Source organism: Xyrauchen texanus, chromosome 1, assembly GCF_025860055.1.
Source record: "Xyrauchen texanus isolate HMW12.3.18 chromosome 1, RBS_HiC_50CHRs, whole genome shotgun sequence".
In the NCBI taxonomy this organism is placed as follows: Eukaryota; Metazoa; Chordata; class Actinopteri; order Cypriniformes; family Catostomidae; genus Xyrauchen; species Xyrauchen texanus.
Window position 1 is genome coordinate 49,963,926 of NC_068276.1, and position 24,662 is coordinate 49,988,587.

The window sequence follows — 24,662 nt, forward strand, 5'->3', positions numbered from 1 at the left end:
TAAGTGCTTTTATAAAATTATTAGCGTCACATTTCTGCTTTTCATTCATTTAATGGGTTAGTTCACCCAAAAGTTAGGGTGTTCCCATGGTTTGCTCGCCCTCGGGCCATCCTGGTTGTGTGTGGCTTTCTTATTTCGGCCGAACACAGTCGGAGTTGTGTTGAGGTTTGCATGTTGAGGTTTACATGCATATTGCTTACATCTTGTGGTAAAGCTGCATGATTCTTTAAAAGATCTCAATGTAACCCAGATTATTTTATTTTTTTTAAGAAAAAGTTAATCAACAGTATGCCACAAATGCTGTTGATTGAGCTTAATTTGTATTCAACACAGATTATTTCTTTAAAAACAAATAACACAAAAAAAATTGTGTTAAGATTATTTTGCAAATGTCAGTCAGTGTCTTGTAATCAGATGCATTTATTTTCCGCAAATATGTACAAGTGAGTTATTTAAAGAGGTAACTTACTGATTGCGTTCAACTTGTAGAATCAGTTTTAAGTCTTGGGCTGAGACCAGAATCTCTCCACTGTCTGGGAACTTATCCTGGTGAGAGAGAAAACCACAAGTGATTAGAATTTAAATAAAACACTTTTCAATTTAAAGATCAGAGCTGTCAGTGGCATTTCTGCAGGGAAATAACAGTTGGGAGCATAAGGCACAATCTGTTGCATCAGTATTATTATTTGAAAGTAAATTTTAAATGGCATTTGCAACACATTTTACTTCCATATTGTGAAGAATTTCTGAGTGAAACAGAAAAAAGAGAAAAAAATGTGCAATACCTTCAACAATAGCCTAAAGAAATGCCTAAATAACTACAGTATTTGGCCACTTTTTAAAGGAATCATTTTGCCAGAAATTTAAATCTGTCATTTAATCACCCTCATTTCCAAAACCTGTATGAATAAATTTTTTTCTGCCAAACATGAGACTCATAAGAACCAATGAGGTTTGATGATACCGACAAAGCCAGCATATTGGATTTCAGCGTAGTTTATGAACTTTATTTATAAACTGTTTTTATTATTATTCTTTCATTAACATCTTTAATTACGGAAAGAGATAATATGCCTTCAGAAGACTTGATATTTGATGTATATTTCACATGGACTACTTTTATGACATATGTGCTTTATTATTTGTTAAAGTGAGTCTCTATGAACTGCGATTTAAATTACTTTCTTTTGTGTTAAGTAGAAAAAAGAAAGTCTGGGTTTGGAATGGCATGAGGGTGAGTAAATGAAGACAAAATTCAAATTTTAGGCTGACTGTGTGGTGATTTCACATGAAAAGAAAATGCTTTTCGGCGGCAGTGTAAGTTATTACATTATGATGAGAGATTACAAAGGCAAATCCACTGATAAATTATGCTCAAAAAGACAAGGAAGTGCAGAAAGTCCATGATTTTAAGATATTGTAAGTTTTGATTTCCACAGTTTCAAATACACAATAGCAAAATCTTCAGCAAAAGGAAATTAGCTTTATTTTTCAGTCTGTTCAACACTTAAGCACTGCCACTAAGGGAAGACAGTGTTGAAGCCAAAGGGCCATAGCTAGCATCCAGCATCTGTGACTGCTCTACAAGCACTGCTTGTGGATAGCTGTGCTTGCTGATAAAACAGGTAGGAGGCTGAGGACTTTGATCTACTATGTAAGCCCTTTTCAAGAAGTTAGACATCAGAAGACACAAATGTCTCCCTCCAGCCATCAAAAGTTCTGGGATACAAATGAAAAATCTTTTCAGTCCAGCAGCAACCTAAATCAGCAAGATGTTCTGCAAACCTCTGTTCTTGTATAAACAGTGCCCCTGAAGGGACCAGACCAGACATGACTAAAGAAAAAGTAATCAGGGATGATTTATGCTGAATGCTTGAATGCTGACATCTTGCTTCTAGCACATTCTGAGAAAGCATTCAGTAAATGTGTGAATCACATTGTTTAGTGAGTATCACAATGGTGGCACCCTGTTGAAAAGACTCAGCAATGCTGATCACCAGCATATGTTGTGTTTTGGATGCTGCTCCTTATGCTTGGGCAAGAACCAATAATTTATTTTAATCTATTTTCTGTTGAAATCTATTTCCTGTTGAAAGGGATGTCTTTTTTCACTGACACCTATGATAGAGGTGTCAGAAGATAAAGTCATTTTCTGTGCAAAGAAAGATGGATATTTTTGAGTAATGCATTAGAAAGCAGAGGACTTCACATACAGACATCTGTCAGAATATTCTTAGCTGAAGGAGTTGTGTTAAAAAAAAGAGACAAGGATGTTTAAGACAAGTTCACATCTCTTAAATCAAATGGGAAAAGGTTGAGAACTTGAGATGGATGGATGGGGAGTTGGGGGTGGGGGGGGGGGGCACTTGTCCTTAACATGCAATCACTTACCAACCAGAGAGATTCATGCTGCTGTCAAAGAGACAGGTGAAGGGTTGAAAGAAGAATTCATAGGACAGCGGGAGAAATGAATACACGAATAGATGTTCAATGTATGAGAGAAATTGTATAACAGATTGATTTCTATATATGAGATAGATTTCCAGATTTTACTGTGGGAACCCTATAGTATACAGGTTTAGACAGGTTTGAAATTGTAAAGTTATGTGTGTGTGAAATAAAAGTTTGACTGTTCACAGACTTTTGGCCTTTCACCCTTATTGCGGAGTAAGAAACTTCAACTCCTGCCAAAAAATAGGAAAACTAGTCCTTGACACTATTGTGATTGCACAGAAATGTGGATGACAGAAGTTGTCGTAGCCTTCTACGGCTCCGCCTGCTCCCCCAGGGACAAAGACTCCTCCTTCTGTGGTTCCGTCCGCCTTACCAGTGCCTCCTGACCCTGCCTCGGACCTGTGGCCACCTCCCAGGCCTCCTGACCCTGCCTCAGCCCTGCGGCCACCTCCCACAGCCTGTTTTCACCTACACTCCATGGACAATTAGCTTTTTTTATTTTGTTAAAATTTTAATCTAGACTTTTATGTTGAAATTCTTGTTTAGTTTCCTGTGTTAGTTCTGTAGTCCTTTGTAGTTTTAATTCATGATTGTTTCCCCAGGTGGTCCATGTTTTCCTTTGTGTATTTAGCCCTAGTTTCCCTTGGTTAGTTTGTCAGTCTTTGCATGTATTGTTGGATGTTCTGTGTCTGGTTCTCTGTGATTTTGTTTTCATTATATTCTGAGTTTGTTTATTATTTGTTAATAAAAGCTGTGTTTAGATCCTCATTCCTCACCTGCCTAGTCACAGAACGGTACATACAGTACAAATAAATGTACTAGTTCCATTCAAACCTTACTTTAAGATATCTTGTCTTTGAAAAAGTTTGGATTAAGTATGCCCCTTCCGACAATTCTCCTAGCCCTTCATCACCTCACTTTAAATATTTAACGAGTGGAATCAGTTGTTCCTCTTTTAACATGATTACATCTGAATGATAAATGAAAGAAGGACACAATGCCAGAGAGATTAGCACTCAGGCACATGGTATCTGCAGACTAAGAGCTCATGCTGGGCTGCAAGCTCCAGCAGTGTCCTGAAAGACTGCATCATGCTGGGGCTTTACATTTGTGCAAAGACATGCAGATCAGCTGATATTTTTACACATGGTAGAGAAAGAGACCAGGTTACATTTTAAAACAAATAGGAGTGTGCATTTGAAGGAATACTGCCCTGCAAAAGCAAAAGACCTTAACTCACTAGAGTGTGAAACTGAGAAAAATGACTTTAAAGTTTCTGTTTTGTCCAGACAAAAGTATTATAGGTAGGACTCCCAAAATTTCACAACTAGTTGCTATACAGAAGAAATGTTTGTATGCAAAAAATCTTGAGCTCAAAATTGACCTTTGACCCTTGTTTGGCAGTTAATGTACTCTGCCTTTGTATCATGTGCCAAAAATCAGGAGTCATGCAAAGGCAAAAGGCCGTAACTGACATATAATCAATATTTACTTGCTGTTCACCATACTTACATCCATTATAAGAACACCTAACCAAGGTCTAGTCATCATGGTATTTGTTTTAAATTATATAGAAGACCTTTGGTTGTTTCTATTTAGTGCTATAATGATCAGGATAGTGCGGCAACACTAACACAGTTAAACAGTATAACAGATAAGTTACTTTGCAGTACAGTATGTACAGTATAGATAAATACAATACATATTTTCACAATAAAGATAATTTAATTATAATTGAATACAAAGGTATATGTATTTAAATGCAAAATATAGAGTAATAATTAATTAAACATTAGACCAATACATTAGAGATTAGAGACTGCTCATTCCAAGTTTTTACTGCTCCAAATAAAATCTTACTGAAAGCTAATTTTTGAGATATCAACCTAAAATTTGGAACACAACTTGTCCATAGGTATATATGACAAAGCATTCTTGAAATACAACCATTTAAGTTTGGATAGTGATTTTCATGTCTATGCGAAAAAAGGGGAGGGGTGACAGTTAAAGGGTTAAACTTTGAAGTCCAAACTGCTCAAGATGCTCAGTCAACGAACTTGACTTGGATTACTACTTTTTAATTCTGAGATAATATAGACAGAGTATACCGAAAAAAGTTGGAATTACTTTTACTATTTAGGTTAGCCTACTTTGTACGGACGTTAGCGATAACGAGCTGTAAAATCTGACGTGAACACCTGCAAGAAGGAAATATGGCTCAAACACGTATGGATTGTTGCGGATACAGCAGATGACGTGCATTGCTATGGATTATATCTTCTATGGATTATATCGGATTGCATGGAAAGGTAGGATGCCTCTGTATTTAATATTTGGTTTTCAGCATCTGATGTGAGGCGAGTGTCAGCGTCAACGTTAGCGCTAATTTACGTGACACCGATTAAATTTAGCAAGCTCCGGGCTGTCACTGACATTGACAGATCTGAACCATCGCCCTATCACATCGCTATCACAGAGTAATAATACAAACAAGCAGTCGGCAGTCTACACTTTATTTCAAAGATGTGTCGTGTGTATGTTACGCGGTTTGGTGACAATAAAAGAGCGGTAATCTTTGACAGTATGACAAAGCCAGAGTACAGTAACATCACAGCGGCACCGTAACATCTCTCTTGATGCCCGGCGAAACAAAGTCAGAACACCTTAAACTCAAATTCAGCGTGCCGGAACAAAAGCTAAGAGCCGTAACAACTGTTACGGCGTTCTGCTGTGGTTTCTCGTATGGTTTTGGATGTTACGGTTGTCATAGCCCTTTAATTTCTCGTTAAAACAATCAAATTGACTCACGATATTTATTCACATGATAAAGGAGGTCTTGAATACCCCAAAAATGATATTAACTCATTTTTGACCAAACATGATGTTACGGCGTTTTGCCTTTGTAGGGCAGAATAGTTCATGCAAAAATAAAATTATCAATTTCTCACACAGGGCTATCATAAGGCTTCACAAGACTGTACTGTGAATATACTTTAGTGTTAAAAAAAAAACATTACAGACTACTGTATGACATTTACAGAACTCAAAAGTATCCATCCCCATTCACTTTTCCTACATGGAAAAGATAACCGGGACATTTTACTTAACATACTAAAATATTCCTTTAACTGAATAGTTCAGCCAAAATTTGTAATTCATTCATCATTTACTCACCCTCATGTTGTTTGCCTCTATTTCTCAGTCACCATTCACATGCTTCTCCTTTTGTGTTTCACAGAAGGGGGAAAAAGTAATATGGAGTTGGAACAAAATGTATAACATTTTCATTTTGTGTGAACTCCTTTTAAGTACAGCAGGAGGAAAAAATAAAAAGGTTCCCTTCTAAATGCACCCACCTTATGGTTGCAATTACTTTTCAAAATGACGTAATGATCTGTATCTATGTCTTTCAGGGTAGGCAATTCCACACTAAAATAATGAACTCTGGATGCAGCAACAAGAGCTGTAAGGATTGAAAATAATGTAGACACCTATGAGTCTTTTGAACACATTTAAAGTAAAGAGAAGCATTCAAACAATATTAGTAGTTTATCTAGTAAGAGGTTTAGAAACATGAAATCCTTTTTCAAAAATAATTAGAGGCCATTAGATAGCATATAATAGTTGATTGGGACCCCAGAGGAGACTCATGAAAGTTTGTTTACACCAGGAGGAGGAATCAAAGGAAATTTAATTTGACATTAAATCCACTCACTTTTCAATGTAATCAACTTGGTGAGGATGCTAATTCCTGGTATCTGTATTTTGCATACATTTTCCTTTGGACTTCTAGACACATTTTTGATAATGGAGGTGGAAATGATTGAGCTTCTTAGCGCTACACATGTGAGAGCTTTTGTAGCACAGTTATCATACTTTAAGACATGCAGTATTAGCTATCTGGCCAGCCTATTTCATATGACCAGTCTGCCATTAAGGGGGATGTGTGCAGCAAGGGCGTAGCAGTCTGGGGGAACACGTCCCCCACACTCTTTAAAAAAGGTGATTCGGTTCTCCACACTTTTCCAAGCTAAACCAATACTGAGTCCAAATAGTGGATTTGTATTCTATATTCTTTGCGTTTTGTTACTTTTGGCTGATTAAGCAACCATCCAGCCAATCACAGGTAAGTTTCATGAGCCGAAACAACCCTTAAGTAATAGGCCATCAGTCAGACAGTCTAATCATCAGGGCTCTGTTCATTTCTACAAAGTCGTTCTCAACAATGCTGATTTATTCATGTTTTTTTTTTTTTGGCATTGAGGCTGATCTAAATTAATAATGTAGAGATGAGGAATGAGAGTTATTTATCGGCATATCGTTCTTGATTGGCAGCATTACATGAAATGTACTGCAGAAAAAAACAAAACAAAGGACAATCCTTCTTTTAAGCACATGTTATAAGTGGAGTTTATATATATATATATATATTTAGTTTATATAGTGTTAAATATGTAAAGCTATTTTTAATATCAGCTCCTGTTTTTTAAGTATGTTGGTGTGCAGTTGACAAACTGTGGGGAAAAAAGATAGATCTGCTGTGTTCTTAGAACCTTTATGCATTTTACTCAAGTCAATATTAATCCCCGAGTGGACGGCCGCGGCTGCTCCTGGGTTGGCTGGTTGTGGCGAGGACTCAACAACAGCACATCCTCCCCCTTCCCCGGTTTCGGCACCAATGTAACAGGGTTAAAATGGGAAAGGAGGAGCGGAAACCAGATGAACCATCAAAATAATGTTTAATGAGGAATTAAAACATAAAAACAAAACATAAACACAAACACACACACTGCAGCTGCATGTGGCTCTCTCTCTCTCACGAACTGACGCATCCCGCTGCATTTATCCCTCTTCTCGGCTGATTAACCCGATTGGGGGTGTGCGTAGTCACGGCCCGGCCCCGCCTTCCTCCTCGTCACAACCTGATAAAGAGTGTGGTAGTGGGGGCATAATTGAGCACTGGATGGAGAGCGAGATCAGTAGATGATAACAGTAAGGATCATCACCATCAATGATTGTCTCTAACAGCTGTTTGTCATTGCAGTGAGAGTGGAGATGGAATTAAGAGCGAGCCAGATGCAACTGTGGGGGAGAGAGCAGCACACACATGCTGAAAGACTGTGTGTTTTGGGTTTGCTGAAGAGCGAGTCTGAGTGTTAAAAATTAAAAAAATTTGAGTTGGATTTCGCCATCTCCTGCTTCCTCCTTTGTTGAAGAGCTATGAGTTTGTTACAAATATATTTTTGCAATTGTGTTTTATTGTATTACTTATGTACAAACTATGCCAATGTCAGTAAGAATAGCTGCACTGAAGTATATACCTGGCTGGTTCAGACTTATTTGACATGGCTTTCAAGGTCTTATACTATTCAGAAGGAAAGGGTTTGCTGTGGGGGAGCACACACAAAAAAAGATATACATGCACATACACTCACACAAATCTAACCTTGGCACAAGAAGTACAAATATGTACAACTGAAAGGACAGAATGAAAAGCCATGGGTAATAAGTATTATAGCACAATTATTTTTGCTTTGACAAAAAAACTATTCCAAATGGACTAAAAAAACTCCTCTAGCACACTTATTTTCCATGTAAAAATGTGCACAAGTTATTATGGCAGCCTGATTGCACACATTTTTCACATTCTTCTTAAAAAGAAGCAAAATAAATCTTCAAAAATTTCTGTAATCTATCCAGTGTGGATGAAAAATAAAACTCACAGCAATAACGCCATTAATGTCCTCTAAGTAATCATTCATATGTATAGATTTTGGACTTCAGTTTGGCCAGCATATCCACCTCTCACCAAAATGAGTCATCTGTCCAACAAAATAATGCAGAATGAAGAAACATGATTAAATAATAAAACTGGCCAAGGTTCAGCCAGTTTTTGTACGCTGTTAGTGATTATGTATGTGTCTGCACATTTATTTCTAAACTCGCCACATCACTTTATATAAGATTTACTGAACCACACAAAAGGTGCCTTTCAGTTAGAGCATGTGGACCGTGTCAGTCTGGGTTATTTTGTGGCTTATCAAATCCCATTACTGGAGAGGGCTGTGTACACAACACATCATAACACACACCTATCTGGCTTCAGACTAACAAACACAAACAATTACACACTCACATCATACATAAAATTAAACTGGTCTATTTAAACCATTTAAACAATTCACTAAACAGCTGATATCTCAACAAGATATCCTGCATCTTTTTCACTAGCCACCTGTGATCCAGTTTGAATGAACTCATTTCAACGCAAGCATGTCATTTACAAAATGTTGCACTATTTGTCTGGCATAATTAACGCAACAATATTATTGCCATGTGAAATAATTTGGTACATTTATTTAGTTGTTTGAAGTGAAAATAATCATGTATTCTTGTGTATTTTTTGTCAGTGATGGTATAAATGCAATTACCTGTAAATATTTTAGTGCATTATTAATGAATATGCAATTAACAAGCAAAAAAATATAAATACATTTAAGAAATGCAACCTATGATATGGCTAATACGAGTAAAATGGAACACCTTTAATTCTTTTCTGCTTAAGAAAATGCAAGTACATTTTTGTAAGGTTAAAATAGCAGAACTACAAAAAACTCAGGGACAAAAAACGGTTCAAGGAACGAAAAACGAAATTCGATAAGGAATGACATTTTTTGCAGAACGTAACCGAAAACTGGAACAAAGTGATTTTCAATTGGTTCCTGAGTGAAAATGTTATTTATAAAGGCTCGTAACTGGTTATAGCTGGATAATTTTGTTCAGATAATTTTCTTCATAAAAATTAAGGCCTAAAGTTTAATCACAGTAAATTACAGGAAACTTGTAGGATCCCACAAAAGCTCAATCAGGTTAAGATCCATAAAACTCTTTTCCAATTATCTGTTGTCTAATATCTGTGTTTCTTTGCCAACTCTAACCTTTTCTTTTTGATTTCTGTTTCAAAAGTGTCTTTTTCTTTGCAATTCTTCCCATAAGGCCTGCACCCCTGAGTCTTCTCTTTACTGTTGTACATGAAACTGGTGTTGAGTGGGTAGAATTCAATGAAGCTGTCAGCTGAGGACATGTGAGGGGTCTATTTGTCAAACTAGAGACTGATGTACTTATCCTCTTGTTCAGTTGTTCATCTGGTCTTCCACATCTCTTTCTGTCCTAGTTAAAGCCAGTTGTCCTTTGTCTTTGGAGACTGTAGTGTACACCTCTGTATGAAATCTTCAGTTTTTCGGCAGTGTCAAGCATTGTATAGCCTCCATTCCACAAAACAATGATTGACTGATGAGTTTCTCGAAAAAAGCTGTTTCTTTTTAGCCATTTTTGACCAAATATGGACCTTAAGACATGCCAGTATATTGCATACTGTGGCAACTCAAAAACAAACACAAAGACAAAGTTAAGCTTCATTTAACAAACTAAATAGCTTTAAACTGTGTTTGATATAATGGCAAGTGATTTTATAATACCAAATTAGCAATTTAGCATGAATACTCAAGGATAAGGTGTTGGAGTGATGGCTGCTGGAAATGGAGCCTGTCTAGAATTGATTAAAAAAATGATGGTGGAGATTGTGCTGTTCTTTACATCAGTAATCTCCTGACTATACTTTGTGATCAGTTGAATGCCACTTTGGTGAAAAAAAAATCAGAAACAGCAAAATCTGTACATTATTCCAAACTTCTGGCCACCAGTGTACATGTACAGCTAATCCAGGTACAAGAAATACATTAATAGAGGTACAGTAAAAATGTAATTTCTCAGTTGTTTTCAAGGCTTCACTGAATTATTGTTAGACATGATGTATTAATAAAAATTTGATGCTGCCGAGTTTTGACTCAGAAGCAGATCTGTAATTAAAATGATACTTGTTGATACTGTTAATTAACTGCTTGTTATGATTTTTATGCCGATTAATCCACCAAACAGGAAAAAAATGTATTGCTTATTTTCACTTATTTTGGCAAGTGGCTTATTTTGGGCTTGTTTTTCCAGACCACGTTGCTCTTGCGAGATCTGGCAACACTGCAATGGGTATTTCACCCACCCCTTAGCGTAGAGTACTGTTATTTTTTAAAGAACACTATAAACCCTTCTTTTATTTTGTTCTAACCGGTAACCATTGGGAAAGGAGGCTGCGGATCTTCGGAACCAGAATGAAAAAATAACATTGTTGCTCAGAACAAACCGAAATTAAAAACATTTTGCTTTTAGTCCCTGCTTAAAACACAAACGTGTGGCCTGTCACAATTATTAAATCACCTGATCGTGATAATTTGACCTAGACATGATCATTTGAGATAACCACGATTACTGAGCACTTACATGATCAAAATGTACAAATAAAATAAGAACTTTTAAGAAAACATAGAAATGCTTTTTTTTTTATCTAATTTTCCGGTGCATTTTGAGCATTTGTTTTGCCGCTATCAAACATAGAGAAAAGCTAATGGATTACCTTAGAATCGTTTTCTTTTCTATTTTTAATTGCACAAAATATACAAAATTGTATATAAATGTGTACAAAATTGCAAGTTAATATTGAGGAGAGTTAATGTTGTTGAATTTGCATTCATTTTTGCAATAGCATGACTGCAAAATTTTGGATGGGCTTAAAAAGCACAGACACTTTTAAAGGGACAGTTCACCCAAAAATGAAAATTCTTGTATCGGGATGCAGGGAATAAAGAATGTTTATTGTGATGGAATTTCCTCAAACACTCAAAACTGCAGCAAATAAAGTGCACAGTGAGCTATGAGCCTAAATAGCAAAATACGTACATTAATTTAACCACTGGAGTCGTATGGATGACGTTTATGCTGACTGTCTGTTCTTTTGGAGCTTCAAAATTCTGATCACTATCCACTTGCATTTCAGTAAGGACCTACTGAGCTAAGATATTTAAATTGTTTTTTATTTTTTCAAATGTATTCTGCTGAAGAAAGGAAGTCATACATAGCTGGGATATCATGAGGATGAGTAAACAATTAAATGAGTTTCGTTTTTGGGTGAACTAACCTTTAACCACATCACAACGAGGCACAAAAGTGCACTTCAAGATCATTCACTTTCTCTGTTCCTCTGTGGTGGAATGAGCTTCCAACCTCCACCCGATCTGCTGAAACCACCTCAACATTCAAGAAACAGCTGAAAACACATCTCTTCTGCGAGCACTTAAAAGTCCACAATAATGGCACTTACTATTTAATTATTTAAAAATAAAAAAACTTTCCTTTTCTGTTTGTTATGCAGTAATCTAGCTACTCTTGAAACTTGGCAGATATTGTTGAATTTTGCATGACAAATTGTTCATGTTTTTGTAAGTCGCTTTGGATAAAAGTGTCTGCTAAATGACTCAATGTAAATGTACAATGCTTGCAAATACACTGCACTATCTGTGAGCGCAGTTAATTATTTGTGAATTCCCACCATATTCATTTTAGCCTCTATGACAAGAGCGCTGATTCTCCTTGTGTTTTTGACCTAAATGCCGGTACAGTTCATATAAGTCCATTTCTATAATAGCTGCAAATTCAGCAGCAAATACTTTACTTTTTAAAAGTGCGGCTTCAGACCCAAATCCATTCAAATGTGGGCTTTACTTCGGAAGGTCAAAAAAGTATAACACACTCTCAGTGGAAAACTGGAAACAAATCTGTGAGGAGGACAAAAAAATGATTTGGAGTATGGAGAAAGGACAGGAGGAAAGGGAGTAAGGAAGTATTATGAAATAAAAAAGACAGAGCCATACAGTGACTATGATGGAGTGTTGAATAAAAGGGAGGAGAGAATGACTGAGAAAGAGAGAGAGGGAGAGAGTAGAGAAGAAAGAGGAATGTAGGGTGTCGAGAAAACAAATCTAATTCCTTGCAGGATTGCTGGTGTCAAAAGTGCTTATTTTTGTTTCTTGGGCGTCCTCTCGTAGAACTTTGCACTTTTGCTCATTTCACTCTTGCTCACTGATTGAACTCTGAATGTGTTCTCCCTGATAAATGTATTATTTTACTACATTCTACAAAGCTGTATAACACTGTACCAAAACTTTGATGTAACAAACTTTGCTTGTTTTCTATGGTATAGTAATAGAATGAGACCAGATTATTTTATGCTGCCATTAAAGTCAAAATGCAATGTTTCCTCTATTCATACTTCATCTACTTGACCTTATCCAGGGAATAAGACTTATATTTAGATTTCATGTCAGAGATTTAGAAGGATCTAAAGATCTTTGACAATATCAGCATGTTGCATTTTCAGTAGATATGAGACATTTAGGAAGAAAATAAATTATATTGACTTGCAGTATATTTCTTATTGAAATACACACATTATGTCTTAATATTATATTATTATCATTGATTGTTATGTCCTGTAAGAGTATTGACGTTAATTCTGGGCCATTCAGTGAATTTTTCCCTCTCATTCAGAGTTTCTATTTCCTTTTTATTTTCAGGTCTAAAAAACCACAAAAGTTACTCACAGTTTAGCTGACACTGCACAATCTGAAGTAGCTTCAGAACAGGGAGGTATAATACCTTGAGAGAGCTATCCGTCAGCATAACCATTCATCTGAATGGTAGTTGCTTGGCTGGAACAAGACGCCTGGAAGTACACAATATGCATGCTGCTATCTTTGCTAATGCGCACTCAGTTCTGAACTCTTTTTTGAGCCAATAGCCATAACTGCCATGTGACTAATCACTTCTCATAACAACACTCCAGTGTTTGTTCCACTCCTGTTATGGTGATTAAAGGATTTAAAGTTTCTACTCCTGCGTCTCCTCTTGACTCCTTGGGCACCAAACGTTACAGATGGACTGACCCCTACTGAGGATTACCTAATCACTTCATCTTTGTCCACATGAGCATGGATCCAACGGCTTTATTCCTGGAGCTTTTCAGGCAGGATCTACCCCTACTGGAATACTCAACCAGGTTCCTTCACCTCACAGCAACTACAGGTACCTCAAGCCCATACATATGGAATGGGGTTAAATTTCCATCGTGCAACTGTGCTTCCTGAGGTGGGGAATCTCCCCCTGGTTGATTATGTTACTACCACTCTGGTCCTCAATTTACCCTCGCTACCCTTCTTCCCCGACTTTACTCAACTACCAGTTTTCTCTCCTCACCTAGAGGGTTATGGCGGAAACTCTGAGCCTTCCACGGCCCCAGTCTCCGAGCCTTCCGCGGCCCCTGTCTCCAAGGTAACTCCACTCTGCTCAACTACCCTAAATAATTTTTTTGGGGGGGGCTCATCCTATCCTGTTTCCAGTGGCCGATTCACTGCTGCAGTCAGCAGTAGCAGCCACGGTCAGCGAGCCGGAGCCCATGCCTGCCACGGTCAGCGAGCCGGAGCCCATGCATGCCACGGTCAGCGAGCCAGCGCCTGTAGCCTCGACCGTCCCAGAGCCAGCGCCTGTAGCCTCGACCGTCCACGTAACCATGCTCCCTGCTGGCCGAAGGAGGAGAAAGAGAAGGAAGAGTGCACCTTCTCCTCAACATTGTGCTCTGGGGCTGTCAGCAGTACGGACAAGATGGAGCCAAAAACAGGCAAATCCTTGAGAGAACCTTTTTACAGTCAGCTAGATATCTGCAATAATATTCTAGTAAGATAATGACCCAAAGTGCACATCAAAGCTAGGAGGAAATGGGTATTCTTAAATTTAAAATTATATAATGCACTCAATCATGATGTGTCAAATGTTAAGTGTTAGCATTAATGTTAAGTGCAAGATCATTAAAAATGGTAACAAAACTGGCAATTATCTCAAATGTAAAACAGAACTCATTAAATTATTGACCTTATAAAAATCAGCCTGTGGTACTTTAAATTATTAATTTAATAATTTTAATTATTGGAAGAGTGAAAAAAATAGTGATTCACACACACCTTCACTGAGGCAAAGGCACACAGATACCTCCAAATAAATTCTTGAGACCAATCCAAGGGATAGTTCACCCAAAAATGAAAATTCTCTCATCATTTACTTACCCTCATATCATCCCAGATGTGTATGACTTTATTTCTTCTTTATTATTTCTTATATTCTTCTGCTGAACACAAACAAAGACTTTTAGAAGAATATCTCAGCTAGGGCTGTGTTGATATGATGAAATATTGATATGTTGCCATACTTTTTCTCACAATATTTAGATGTATCATGCTAATTACATTCAACTATTTGTGCATTCATAGTATCATGTCCAACATATCAATAAAGAAGTAGGTAATAAGTACAAACTCTGAAAGCTTCTTTGAGGCGCGAGAGAGACTTAAACTGAGCCTATTTCTCTTGCGGACCTCTCTCTCATATGTTTGGACAACACGGGCCAAGCAACATATTAATTTTCCACTTAATCGTGATCTTCATTTGAATGATCCCAATGTCAATTCTTAAAACCATAAGATTGATCTTTCTTTCTTTCTAAAACTTAAAACAATCATATGGGAGTATATACTACCCATATGCGACTAAAAATATGTGTGATTAGACACTGAATGGTAATTTTTTTAAGATTTCACTCTCCAGTGTAGAGTAGTGTAGTGGCGAAGTTTAGCACAGATATCTTTTCACTGTGTGCCCGTCCTGTGAGCAAAGGTTTTGACACTTTCCATATAACGTGTGTACAAAAACGAAATCCATGCAATTCATTTGTCATTGAATAATGCTTCTTTTAATAACTTTTCTGTTCTCTACAGACTTTTTTTATTCAAAAACAACAAAAGAAACATTTCTTTCTAATCACACATTCACATGGATGCTGTAAGGCCATTCAACCAACGAAAACACTTGAGGCAGGTCTTAAAGCGACAGTACCGTTTTAGCACTTGTTCTGCATCTCAGTACATACTTGTAAATAGTACAAATTAGGAATTTAAACAACAAACCTGTAACAAAATATATATATATATATATATATGTGTGTGTGTGTATATATACACAAAGCATCTCTATAATGATGTTACACTGTGTATGTATGTATATATATCAAGACTTATTTATTGATGTAATACAACTTATTATATTGTATATATTTTTAAAAAGTTTTTAAAATTAAAATGAATTTTTCCATAATTTAACAAGTTCCCCTGTATAATTAATAAAAGCATTAGCTCAATATTTCATACCGTATGTAAGCAAAATGGACATTATAAATGTAATATACCCAAATAAATTAGAATTGAAAGTGTAATGAAATCATGATATCATAGTGTATCAAGATATATTGAACCTTGACATGTGTATAGCAATACATATCGTATCGTGAATTGGCTGGCAATACCCAGCCCTAATCTCAGCTCTGTTGGTCAATTTAATGCAAGCGAATGGTGACCAAAACTTTGAAGCTCAAAAAGCAAAAAAAGAGAACATAAAAGTAATCCATACCACTCTAGCGCTTAAATCAATATCTTCAGAAGCAATAGGATGTGGGTGAGAAACAGATTAATATTTAAGTCCTTTTTTCCTATAAACACTCCTTCCTGTCCAGAAGGTGGCGATATGCATGAAGAATGCCAATCGACAAAAACAAAACAAGAAATCTGAGAACAGAAGAGCGCTTAGGAGGGCTGCTTGAAAGTGGAGATTTATATACATACCGTAATTTCCGGACTATTGAGCACACCTGAATATAAGCCGCACCCACTGATTTACTGACCTATGATTTACTGACCACTGACCTACCAAGAAAGTCATTGGTCACTATCTTCCTCGTCCTGTGCACTGAAACCACTGAAGTCATCTCCTTCGGTGTCGGAGTTGAATAGCCTCAGATTTAGGCTAGTTGTCTTTTTGCACTGAGTCAATTCCTCACGCTGCTGTTTCCAGCGTCTTATCATCGACTCATTAAGACCAAGCTCCCGTGCAACAGCTCTATTTCCTATTCCAACAGCCAGATCAATCGCCCTCAACTTGAAAGCAGCATCATATGCGTTTCTCCATGTCTTTGCCATGGTGAGGGTGACAAAATTACTACCGTAATCAGAATGATGGGAAGTTTGAGCGCGCTCGATTTAATCTAAACAGTAAACAAAAAAAGTTGTTTTGACCTTAACCCGTTCGGCAATTTCATTGGTCTAATGAAAGCTTCACGCCGCCAAAAATCTGAGCACGTCACAGAATGTTTTTTTTTAAATATATATATATAACATCTGAAAGCGGGAAAAATCCATATATTAGCCGCGTCATTGTATAAGCCGCGAGGTTCAAAGCCTGGGAAAAAAGTTGCGGCTTATAGTCCAGAAATTACGGTAAATATTGATCCGTTTCTCAACCATACCTATCAAATTACTACTGAAGTCATAGATTTAACCACTGAAGTCATATGGATTACTTTTATTCTGCCTTTATGTGCTTTTTGGACCTTCACTTGCATTGATTGGAACATCAGAGCTGAAATGTTCTTCTAAAAATATTCATTTGTATTCTGCAGAAGAGAAAAGGTGATATACATCTTGGATGGCATGAGGGTGAGTAAATCATGACATAATTTTCATTTTCGGGTGAACTATCCCTTTCCGCAAAAACTACATGACAATCTAGTTGTGTAAATTGCACATTACAGCACACTAGTAATAGGCAAAAGAAAGCCAGTGATTGATTCAACAGGCACTCAGTATATGTGATATGAATGGAAAAACTAGGCCATATGTTCAGCTCAGCTGAGAGAAAAGAGTGTTTTCTTTCTCTATATAAGTAGCTAACATTTTTCCTTCAGACACGCAGTATTCTGGCAGATGGCCTGTTCTCCTGCCCCCTTCAGTATGGAAGATTGTCTGTGTGTGCATGTCTTTGTGTTAGCATATACAATTTAATCTGCCTGACATGCATTGAGCCAAGCTCCAAACAGCACTGTGAATCATTACATCATCACCAGAACAGCCAGAAGTACAATCCAACGTCTATAATTGTATGACCTGTGAGAATGTGATCTAAGAAGGTCTAAAATAGTCGGAGAAAGCTATCCGTTAACATTTCCGCCATCATTTGTCATCATCTTAATGTCAGTTGCTAGGTGTGCACAGGACCCCCAAGAGGTTTGTAATTTTAAATCTGCTTTTAATATGGGAACAACAAACGTTTTTGAGCCAATCACCTGTGCTGTAGATGCCATTTGACTAATCACTCTGAAACCATAGGTAAATGACTTCATGACAGCCTGATTGGTTGACGGTGCCAAAAGATCTCATACAGTACCAAAACCTTTAATAACGACAAACCATTTTGACCACTTGCTTAGAGCAAGTGTGTTTGTGTCTGAGTAATTCATGTTAAGGTATATTTATTGATTTGACCATTTCCATGAAATATGCCAATGTTATCAGTTATCAGTCAGGATCAGTGGAAAAATCATGACATGTACCAACAACAGCTGATAGTATCTGTCTGGGTTCCAGCTACTCTGAGTCATGCCACGACATGATAGTAAGACCCGGTGTGATGAGAGACATTGCCTTCTTTCTGAAACAAATATGGTTAAGAATGACAAACTTCTAACTAAGAAGTTTCAGAGACTATTTGGCCCTCAAGGGACCACTTGTTTTTATATGAATGGAACAAATAGGAACACCCAAAGTGGTGGGTGTAGAAAAGGAATTCCTGACTTACAGGTAAAAGAGACAATGACTTTTTTTTAGATACAAACATTGCCTGTCAGTTAACTAGAACTGGACCAGCCTTAAAATTAGCATTTTTTATCATGATTTGAACTAAGGAAGCACAAATTATGATACCATTGTAGTCAGATTTTACTGCTGATTTGAAATATGTGATTTGATTATAATATTGACACAAAGTTTTAGAGATTTTGGATTTTCCCCTTTCAAGTTGAAAGGAGCTGCACATTTATGGCTTTACTTTTAGTCTTATTTGGACTTTAGCTGGTCTACCTGGTCACCCAACCTAGCCAAACTGGTGCTCAGCTGGTTTGGCTAGTCAGCCAGGTGGTCACTTAGCCTGATGAGCTGAAAAGGGCCCAAAATCCCGCTAAAATGACAAACGGACCAACCTGACCAGCTTTAGAGAACAGCAAATCAGCTAAAGCCTATTACTTGTGATCATTTAATCACAACTTATTACAAGTGGCAACAGGAACAAACTCAAACAACAATCAGTTCATGTTCTTGCATATATAACATGTGCATTAGTGTGTGAATAATTGTTTGTTCATCATTGTTCTTATCAGGTCCGATTGGATTGGGTTTAAGATATTTGGCTTGACATTTCCAGAATCTCTAAGCATTTCACAACAAACCAAGCAGTTTAGATGTATCTGAAGGGCATCAAGTTCAAGATGAAGCACAGATGTCAACAGAAGCTTTGACAACATGGTGGAGAAATGAGAGTTGATGTTTGAGAGGAGTACACAAGGATGAGTACACACACAAACCTGTGGGAGTGTGTTACAGAAAAAACAAATGCAACAACACTAGAGTGTAAGTGTCAGTTGGTTTAAAAAACTGAAAGAGGTCTGTGACTCTCAACCAGCCAATGGTAATGGACTCTTGTCTGTGATGCACTTCTGCGCAATCATACAATTTCTCTAGTGAACTTTCTTCATTGGCATTCAGAACTATTATACATTAGCATTATATCTAGTTTTAGAATTTACAATAATTTAGATGTAGCCAAAATTCAACATTTAACCACCAGAAAGGAGCTCTTAAAAACACAAAGAGGCTATCAAGTGTGTTAGGTAATGCATTCTGTTTAGTGCATTTACATTGTTTGGTGCAAAATGCTTTGTAAGACCCTGCAGGGTTCCACTGAAATACATGATTTGCACCAAGTAAATACTAGAAAGAATTCATTGAAGTCTTCCAGACAGTGTCCGCAACAGACAACATTAGAAAGATGCACAATGAGACTCTACCTTGATACTTATCAGTGAAATACATGGAGAAATGGATGGAACAATACTCTAAGCATCACCAGCTAAGGCCTTGATTACAGTGGCAGAGCGATGCTACAGTCCTAGCAAGGTATGCCATTCCCCCCTTTATGTTCAACATGCTTTGTATTGTTACTACTAAAGTCTTACCTTAAATGCTGTTTCAGTCTCTTGCTGTGTAGTGCCATGAGAGCTCCAGTGTGCTGTCACTCTTTGCCCTTTGTCTTTGTCCACTGTAAAATCAGAGACAATGAAATGACCGGAGGGAATAAAAGTTGCATGATATTCTAACTTAGTCTTATCCAGTTGTTCAGCTGCACCTGAAAATGGATTTATTTTTCATAATTTCTCATTATATATTCAATATTATCTAAAATATCACCAGCCCAGCCTTTTCACTTCTTTCCTTGAGTGTATTATTTTATAGTAACTATTTTTTTACAATTATAGTTATAATTGAGACTGCTACTTGAACTAACCATGTTTGAGCTCTTATCAAGGAATGCATTAGGCCAGTGGGGAAAAATTCCCATTAAAGTAAAATAAAAATCCTGAAACCTTGAAAAATGAAGGCTGGACATGGATGTGTTACTTAAATAGTCCAATATTGCCAATAAAGGTTTGGTATTACGTTAATCAATTCAAGAGAGGCAGCTCAATGTGGGCAGTAGGTCAGACTATTAATCTCCTTCAATCACTCATGATTAAGAGGAATAATTATCCTCATAAATAATTTTCTAAGTCTCTTGAGGACTCCAAAATGAGATGCTGAAATTACAAGCTTTCACAAGTTGATTATCAGTTTAGTGAATCTGGCTATTCATTCTCTCTGAAAAAGGAAGGAGAGGATATGGGAGGAGAGGTGTGAGGTTTCTCTCTCTCTCTCTCTCTCTTTCTCTTTTTTCCTCAATGACAGTTCCTCTTGTTTTTGCAAAAATAAGCATCCCCTCCCAGCATGAACCCCGGCATTTGGGCTCTCACACAGAGCTGTCAAGCACACAAATGTGGAAAAATAAGATCATTACTGACCTCACCACAACCATTTATGGTTGGAGTTTATAAAGTATTGCATGCAGTAAAAGTAAGTGATATGACTGACCGGGAGGGGAATGTTTGGCATGCTTCAATTTTCTTTTCTATCTTATCTCCAGGTCTCATCTCTTTTAATGCAAAAATATATCCTAAGTTTAAAGTCTAAAGCATGATCTAAATCACTATGGCCTGTCAATCACACCACAATGTATTGAAAAATCTATTCTGCTTGTACACTGTTCTTTTTCACAATAAACATCATAAAAAAAGCCAAGTTAGAGTTATGGGACTTAAAATAATCAGTCTGTTGCCTGCACAACATAAATCCACAGAATCCATCAACACAGACGGCAGCCCTCTGGAGAAAACCATTTTCCAAAGCTAATTGGTTTAGAGAAGGCATTAGCTGCAAGCCAGACTAAGACATTGTTCCCAAAGAATGATCTAAGAAGGCCAGAGCTGGGTTGAGGGCAGTTGCTCTTCAAACAGAGTGAAATTGACCTTCCTCTGGTTGACAATTATCTGTCCGTCTAGTCATTCAACTGCCATGGGGGTCCCAAAGAACTTCCTATCTTACTAGGCTTTTTTGGAACAGACCCAAGAGAAATGTTCAGGTCTGAAGGTGAAAAGGATACATTTTCTTGTTTCAATTCATATTCTTCTTTCCTATCACTCTCATTCTCTCTCTTTCTCTCTCATTAATTTGAAAAATAAAATCACCAGTTTATACTCTTTCCAGTGCTCCCACACCTTTTTACAAATACATTTCCATGATTTTTACATTACATAACAATGCTTTTTCTAGTCACTTGTGATAACTGGAAAGGGATTTTTAAAAGAATAATTTTACAGAGATTGCATATGTAAAGAACTATTTTAGCCACTAAAATATTTTGGAGCTGAGAATACCAGTGGGGATTTCTTTAAGACTGCAAGGGAAGCTCAGCTTCCCCTATAATGTCAAAAAAAATAATGGTCAAATATGTACTATTGTGTAAACAATTTATTGACTAAAAATGCGTTAGAACACGTTCATCTCGAAGACGAGTTCGTTCAGAATCAGCTACATTACATATAGCAGGTCGGCTGACTCGATTTACTTCTCATACATTCCCGTAGCGTCAGTGCATTTCCCTGTTGAAGCCGAGCGTCCATTGACTTCAATGGGGCTGCTCTGAACAGTTTTTTCAGTGCTCGAAAATAGACGGTCATTGGATAAATGCTGCGATTATGTCCCGCCCACGGACGCTCAGCGTCTCTGGGGGTGAATGAGGAGTGGGCTGGCCCGGACTCCGGGCTTCCGCGTGATGATTGGAGGATCTGTCGAAAGACTGCATCTCCTTTTGATTGACAGCGAATCTGTACTATAAGAAGTCACTGAAGCTATTTCACGCTCAGTCCCATCGCGGATTTCTCAAGTGTAGTCGAAAGACAAACTGCTGCAACCTATTTCTTTATATTTGTTTGGCGAAATTGCTAGTCAACTTGCATAATACATTTCACACAATATACACCACATTCCTTGTTTCAGTTTCACCAAGTTTAATATATTTTGTTTTAGAGGGTTCGTTCGTTCGTTCATTCATTCATTCATACAGTAGGCTAGGCTAGCGTCGTACGGGTGAAACTGCGCACGATGGCAGACGGTGCTAATATTGTTGACCTGATTTTGGCGAAGCCATTTGAAAGTCTTCCTTACGAGGAAAAAATTTGAATTAAACAGCAGGGCAGATCAACACCTAAGATTGATTTAGTGCAAAAAATAGGGTAAATAAGTTTATAATGTAGGCCGAAAATGAGCTTCCCCTCTTTGAAAGACCAGCAGCCGCCACTGGAGCATACCTAGAAAAACTTAAATCCACCATTGATATTTCCATGAATGTTCCATGACTTTTAATGTTTTCATGGTCTGGGAATCACAAATTATGAAATTTATTTATATTTTTATTTTGAGGGTTCCTCTAGCTGTGGGAGCCTTGTTTTTCACTATTGTATCTTTCCTTAATAGGTACAATTATATTTAAATTTCTCAATGTCAGCAAAAGTAATTTTTTGAAGCATCCATGCAGGAATTTGTGTAAATAGTTAATTTCCTGATTCTTATGCCTTTTTACCAGGATGTGCAATACTGGGGTTGGCCCTGAGGTTGTGACAAGCTGAGAATAAATTACATTTTCAAACTGAGGTCAGCTTAAAAATGCCACAGCTGTTGGTACAAAAGTTGGGGATTTTATATGTTCAATACCAAAGAACAAAAAGCAGGACATGGGATGGTTATGTTCTTTAAAGTGTCTTGCCACGGGATTGGCAAGTTTGGGTACAGACAATCTTCATGAATTTTAGCATACACAATCTTTTCTGCATTTAAAAGTGTTATGACCCAGTTGTTGTGGTTTGGTTGTTTCTTTATAGGTCTGATTGGTGACTGGGGTGTGACTTAAGCACAACTGAATCTCTTCATGGCACCTTATTTAAACAACGTGCAGATGTGATTTGGGGTGGCTAAGCAGTTGTTCAGGCAGTTTGCCAGTCCCGTGCTCCGGTTTTGAGAACATTTGTTTTGGTTTCATTTATTCTTGTTGTAATATATTATTTTGGGTTAATATTGCCATGTCGTCTCCCATTAATGTTGCATCTTTGAGCCAGGTGTGACATATCATCGGTAAATACTACTGAATGAATTTGAATTAATTAGTTCATTTATTACTTGCATTGGGGAGATGGCAGAAGAGTATTGACTGGAGCATCGATCTGTGTTTGTTATCAGCTTTGAGAAGGTGAGTTCTTGCGGTTTAAGATTGTGTCTATTTGAAGTTCTCCCCAGTTAGGTTGTAGCAATGCATTGCATGTTTTTTTTTGTTTTAGAGTGTTATTTTTGTGCGTCTCCTGGGTTGAGTGCACTTCTGTGGAGGTGTTCTGAACTGTTTGTTCAGTTCCACGGCATCGGTATTTGGGTGCTTCAAAGGGTTTGACTCTCGGGAGCGCATGAAAACTAGGGAGGAGTTAGTTAGAGGGTGTTTTTAGGATTAGGTGGGGAGATAGAAAATGTGTGCAGAGTTTTGACCGCAAGAATGGACCGGTTTCTTCAAACGCTAAAGGCTTTTTTGCGTGCGTATTGTGTTGAATTGAACCGAGACTGGGAGGAAGGAGTTCCAGGAGTTCCATTCCTTTTGTTAGCTGCCAGGGAGGTTATGCAGTCTAGTTTGGGGTTTAGTCCAAATGAATTAGTCTTTGGACATAAGGTAAGCGGTCCGCTTGCTGTTTTACATGCTCATTTAAAGGGAATAGAACCACCAAACAGTTTGCTGTTGTATGTGAATGGCTTTCGAAGACGGTTATTTTTAGCCAGTCAAGCAGCACAAGACAATTTGGGAAAAGCTCAAATAAAGACCATTGTTCGGTCATTATCTGATCTTAATTATGAAATTTCAACTCCAGAAAGGAAGAAATCTAGTCAAGTTTGTCATGTAAATCTATTGAAACCCTAAGTTTCCCGTGATTGTAATCAAATCACTGTTAAATCAACCGTTGTGGCTAGTACAGTGTTTGGTGGGTTTGTTCAACCTTCTGTAGTGGATACAGAAAGTGTTAAGTTCCCTAATGATGCTGTACTTTAACCCAGGTTAAACAATTCTGGAACCCTTAAAGATCTGGGGAGTATGTTATTTCATTTATCCGTTTCGCAGTGGGCCGAGCTGTCACAGTAAATATATGATTTCCCATCACTGTTTGGGGATGTTCCATCACGAACCCATTTAATAGAGCATGATGTAGACGTGGGTCACGCTCCACCAATACACCAGCAGTTTTATCTTGTTCCTTTAAAAAAACTTACAAAATTTGAGTCTGAGGTTCAATATATGTTGGAGAATGACATTGCAGTGCCTTCATGTTCTAGTTGGGCATCACCGTGTTTACTGGTTAGTAAATCAGATGGAACAATTACGTTTTGTACGGATTACCGGAAAATTAATAAAATCATAAAACCTGATGCTTTTCCACTTCCTAGGATGGAGGACTGCGTGGACCAAGTGGGCTGTGTGAGATATGTCAGTAAAGTTGACTTACTGAAGGGTTACTGGCAGGTGCCTTCGGCACAGGAAATTACCGCTTTTACTACTTCCTCAGGGATATACTCTTATTCTGTTATGAGTTTTGGGTTGGGAAATGCTCCAGCGACCTTTCAAAGGTTAATGAACCGTGTAGTCTCTGGTTGGAGGGCTGTGCCATTTATTTGGACGATGTTATCGTTTATAGTAACAGCTGGGATCAG

General features: G+C 37.5%; 1 protein-coding gene across 1 annotated transcript in view; it reads right to left on the bottom strand.

Moving 5' to 3' along the window:
* LOC127649319 (disintegrin and metalloproteinase domain-containing protein 33-like) overlaps positions 1–24,662 on the bottom strand; it is a 121,707-nt gene that overhangs the window by 85,629 nt on the left and 11,416 nt on the right. The window contains exons 2-3 of the mRNA XM_052134377.1: positions 19,508–19,590; positions 470–546 (exon numbers count right to left, since the gene is read on the bottom strand). Coding sequence (XP_051990337.1) covers positions 470–546; positions 19,508–19,590 — 160 coding nt within the window. The remainder of the gene's footprint in view (positions 1–469; positions 547–19,507; positions 19,591–24,662) is intronic.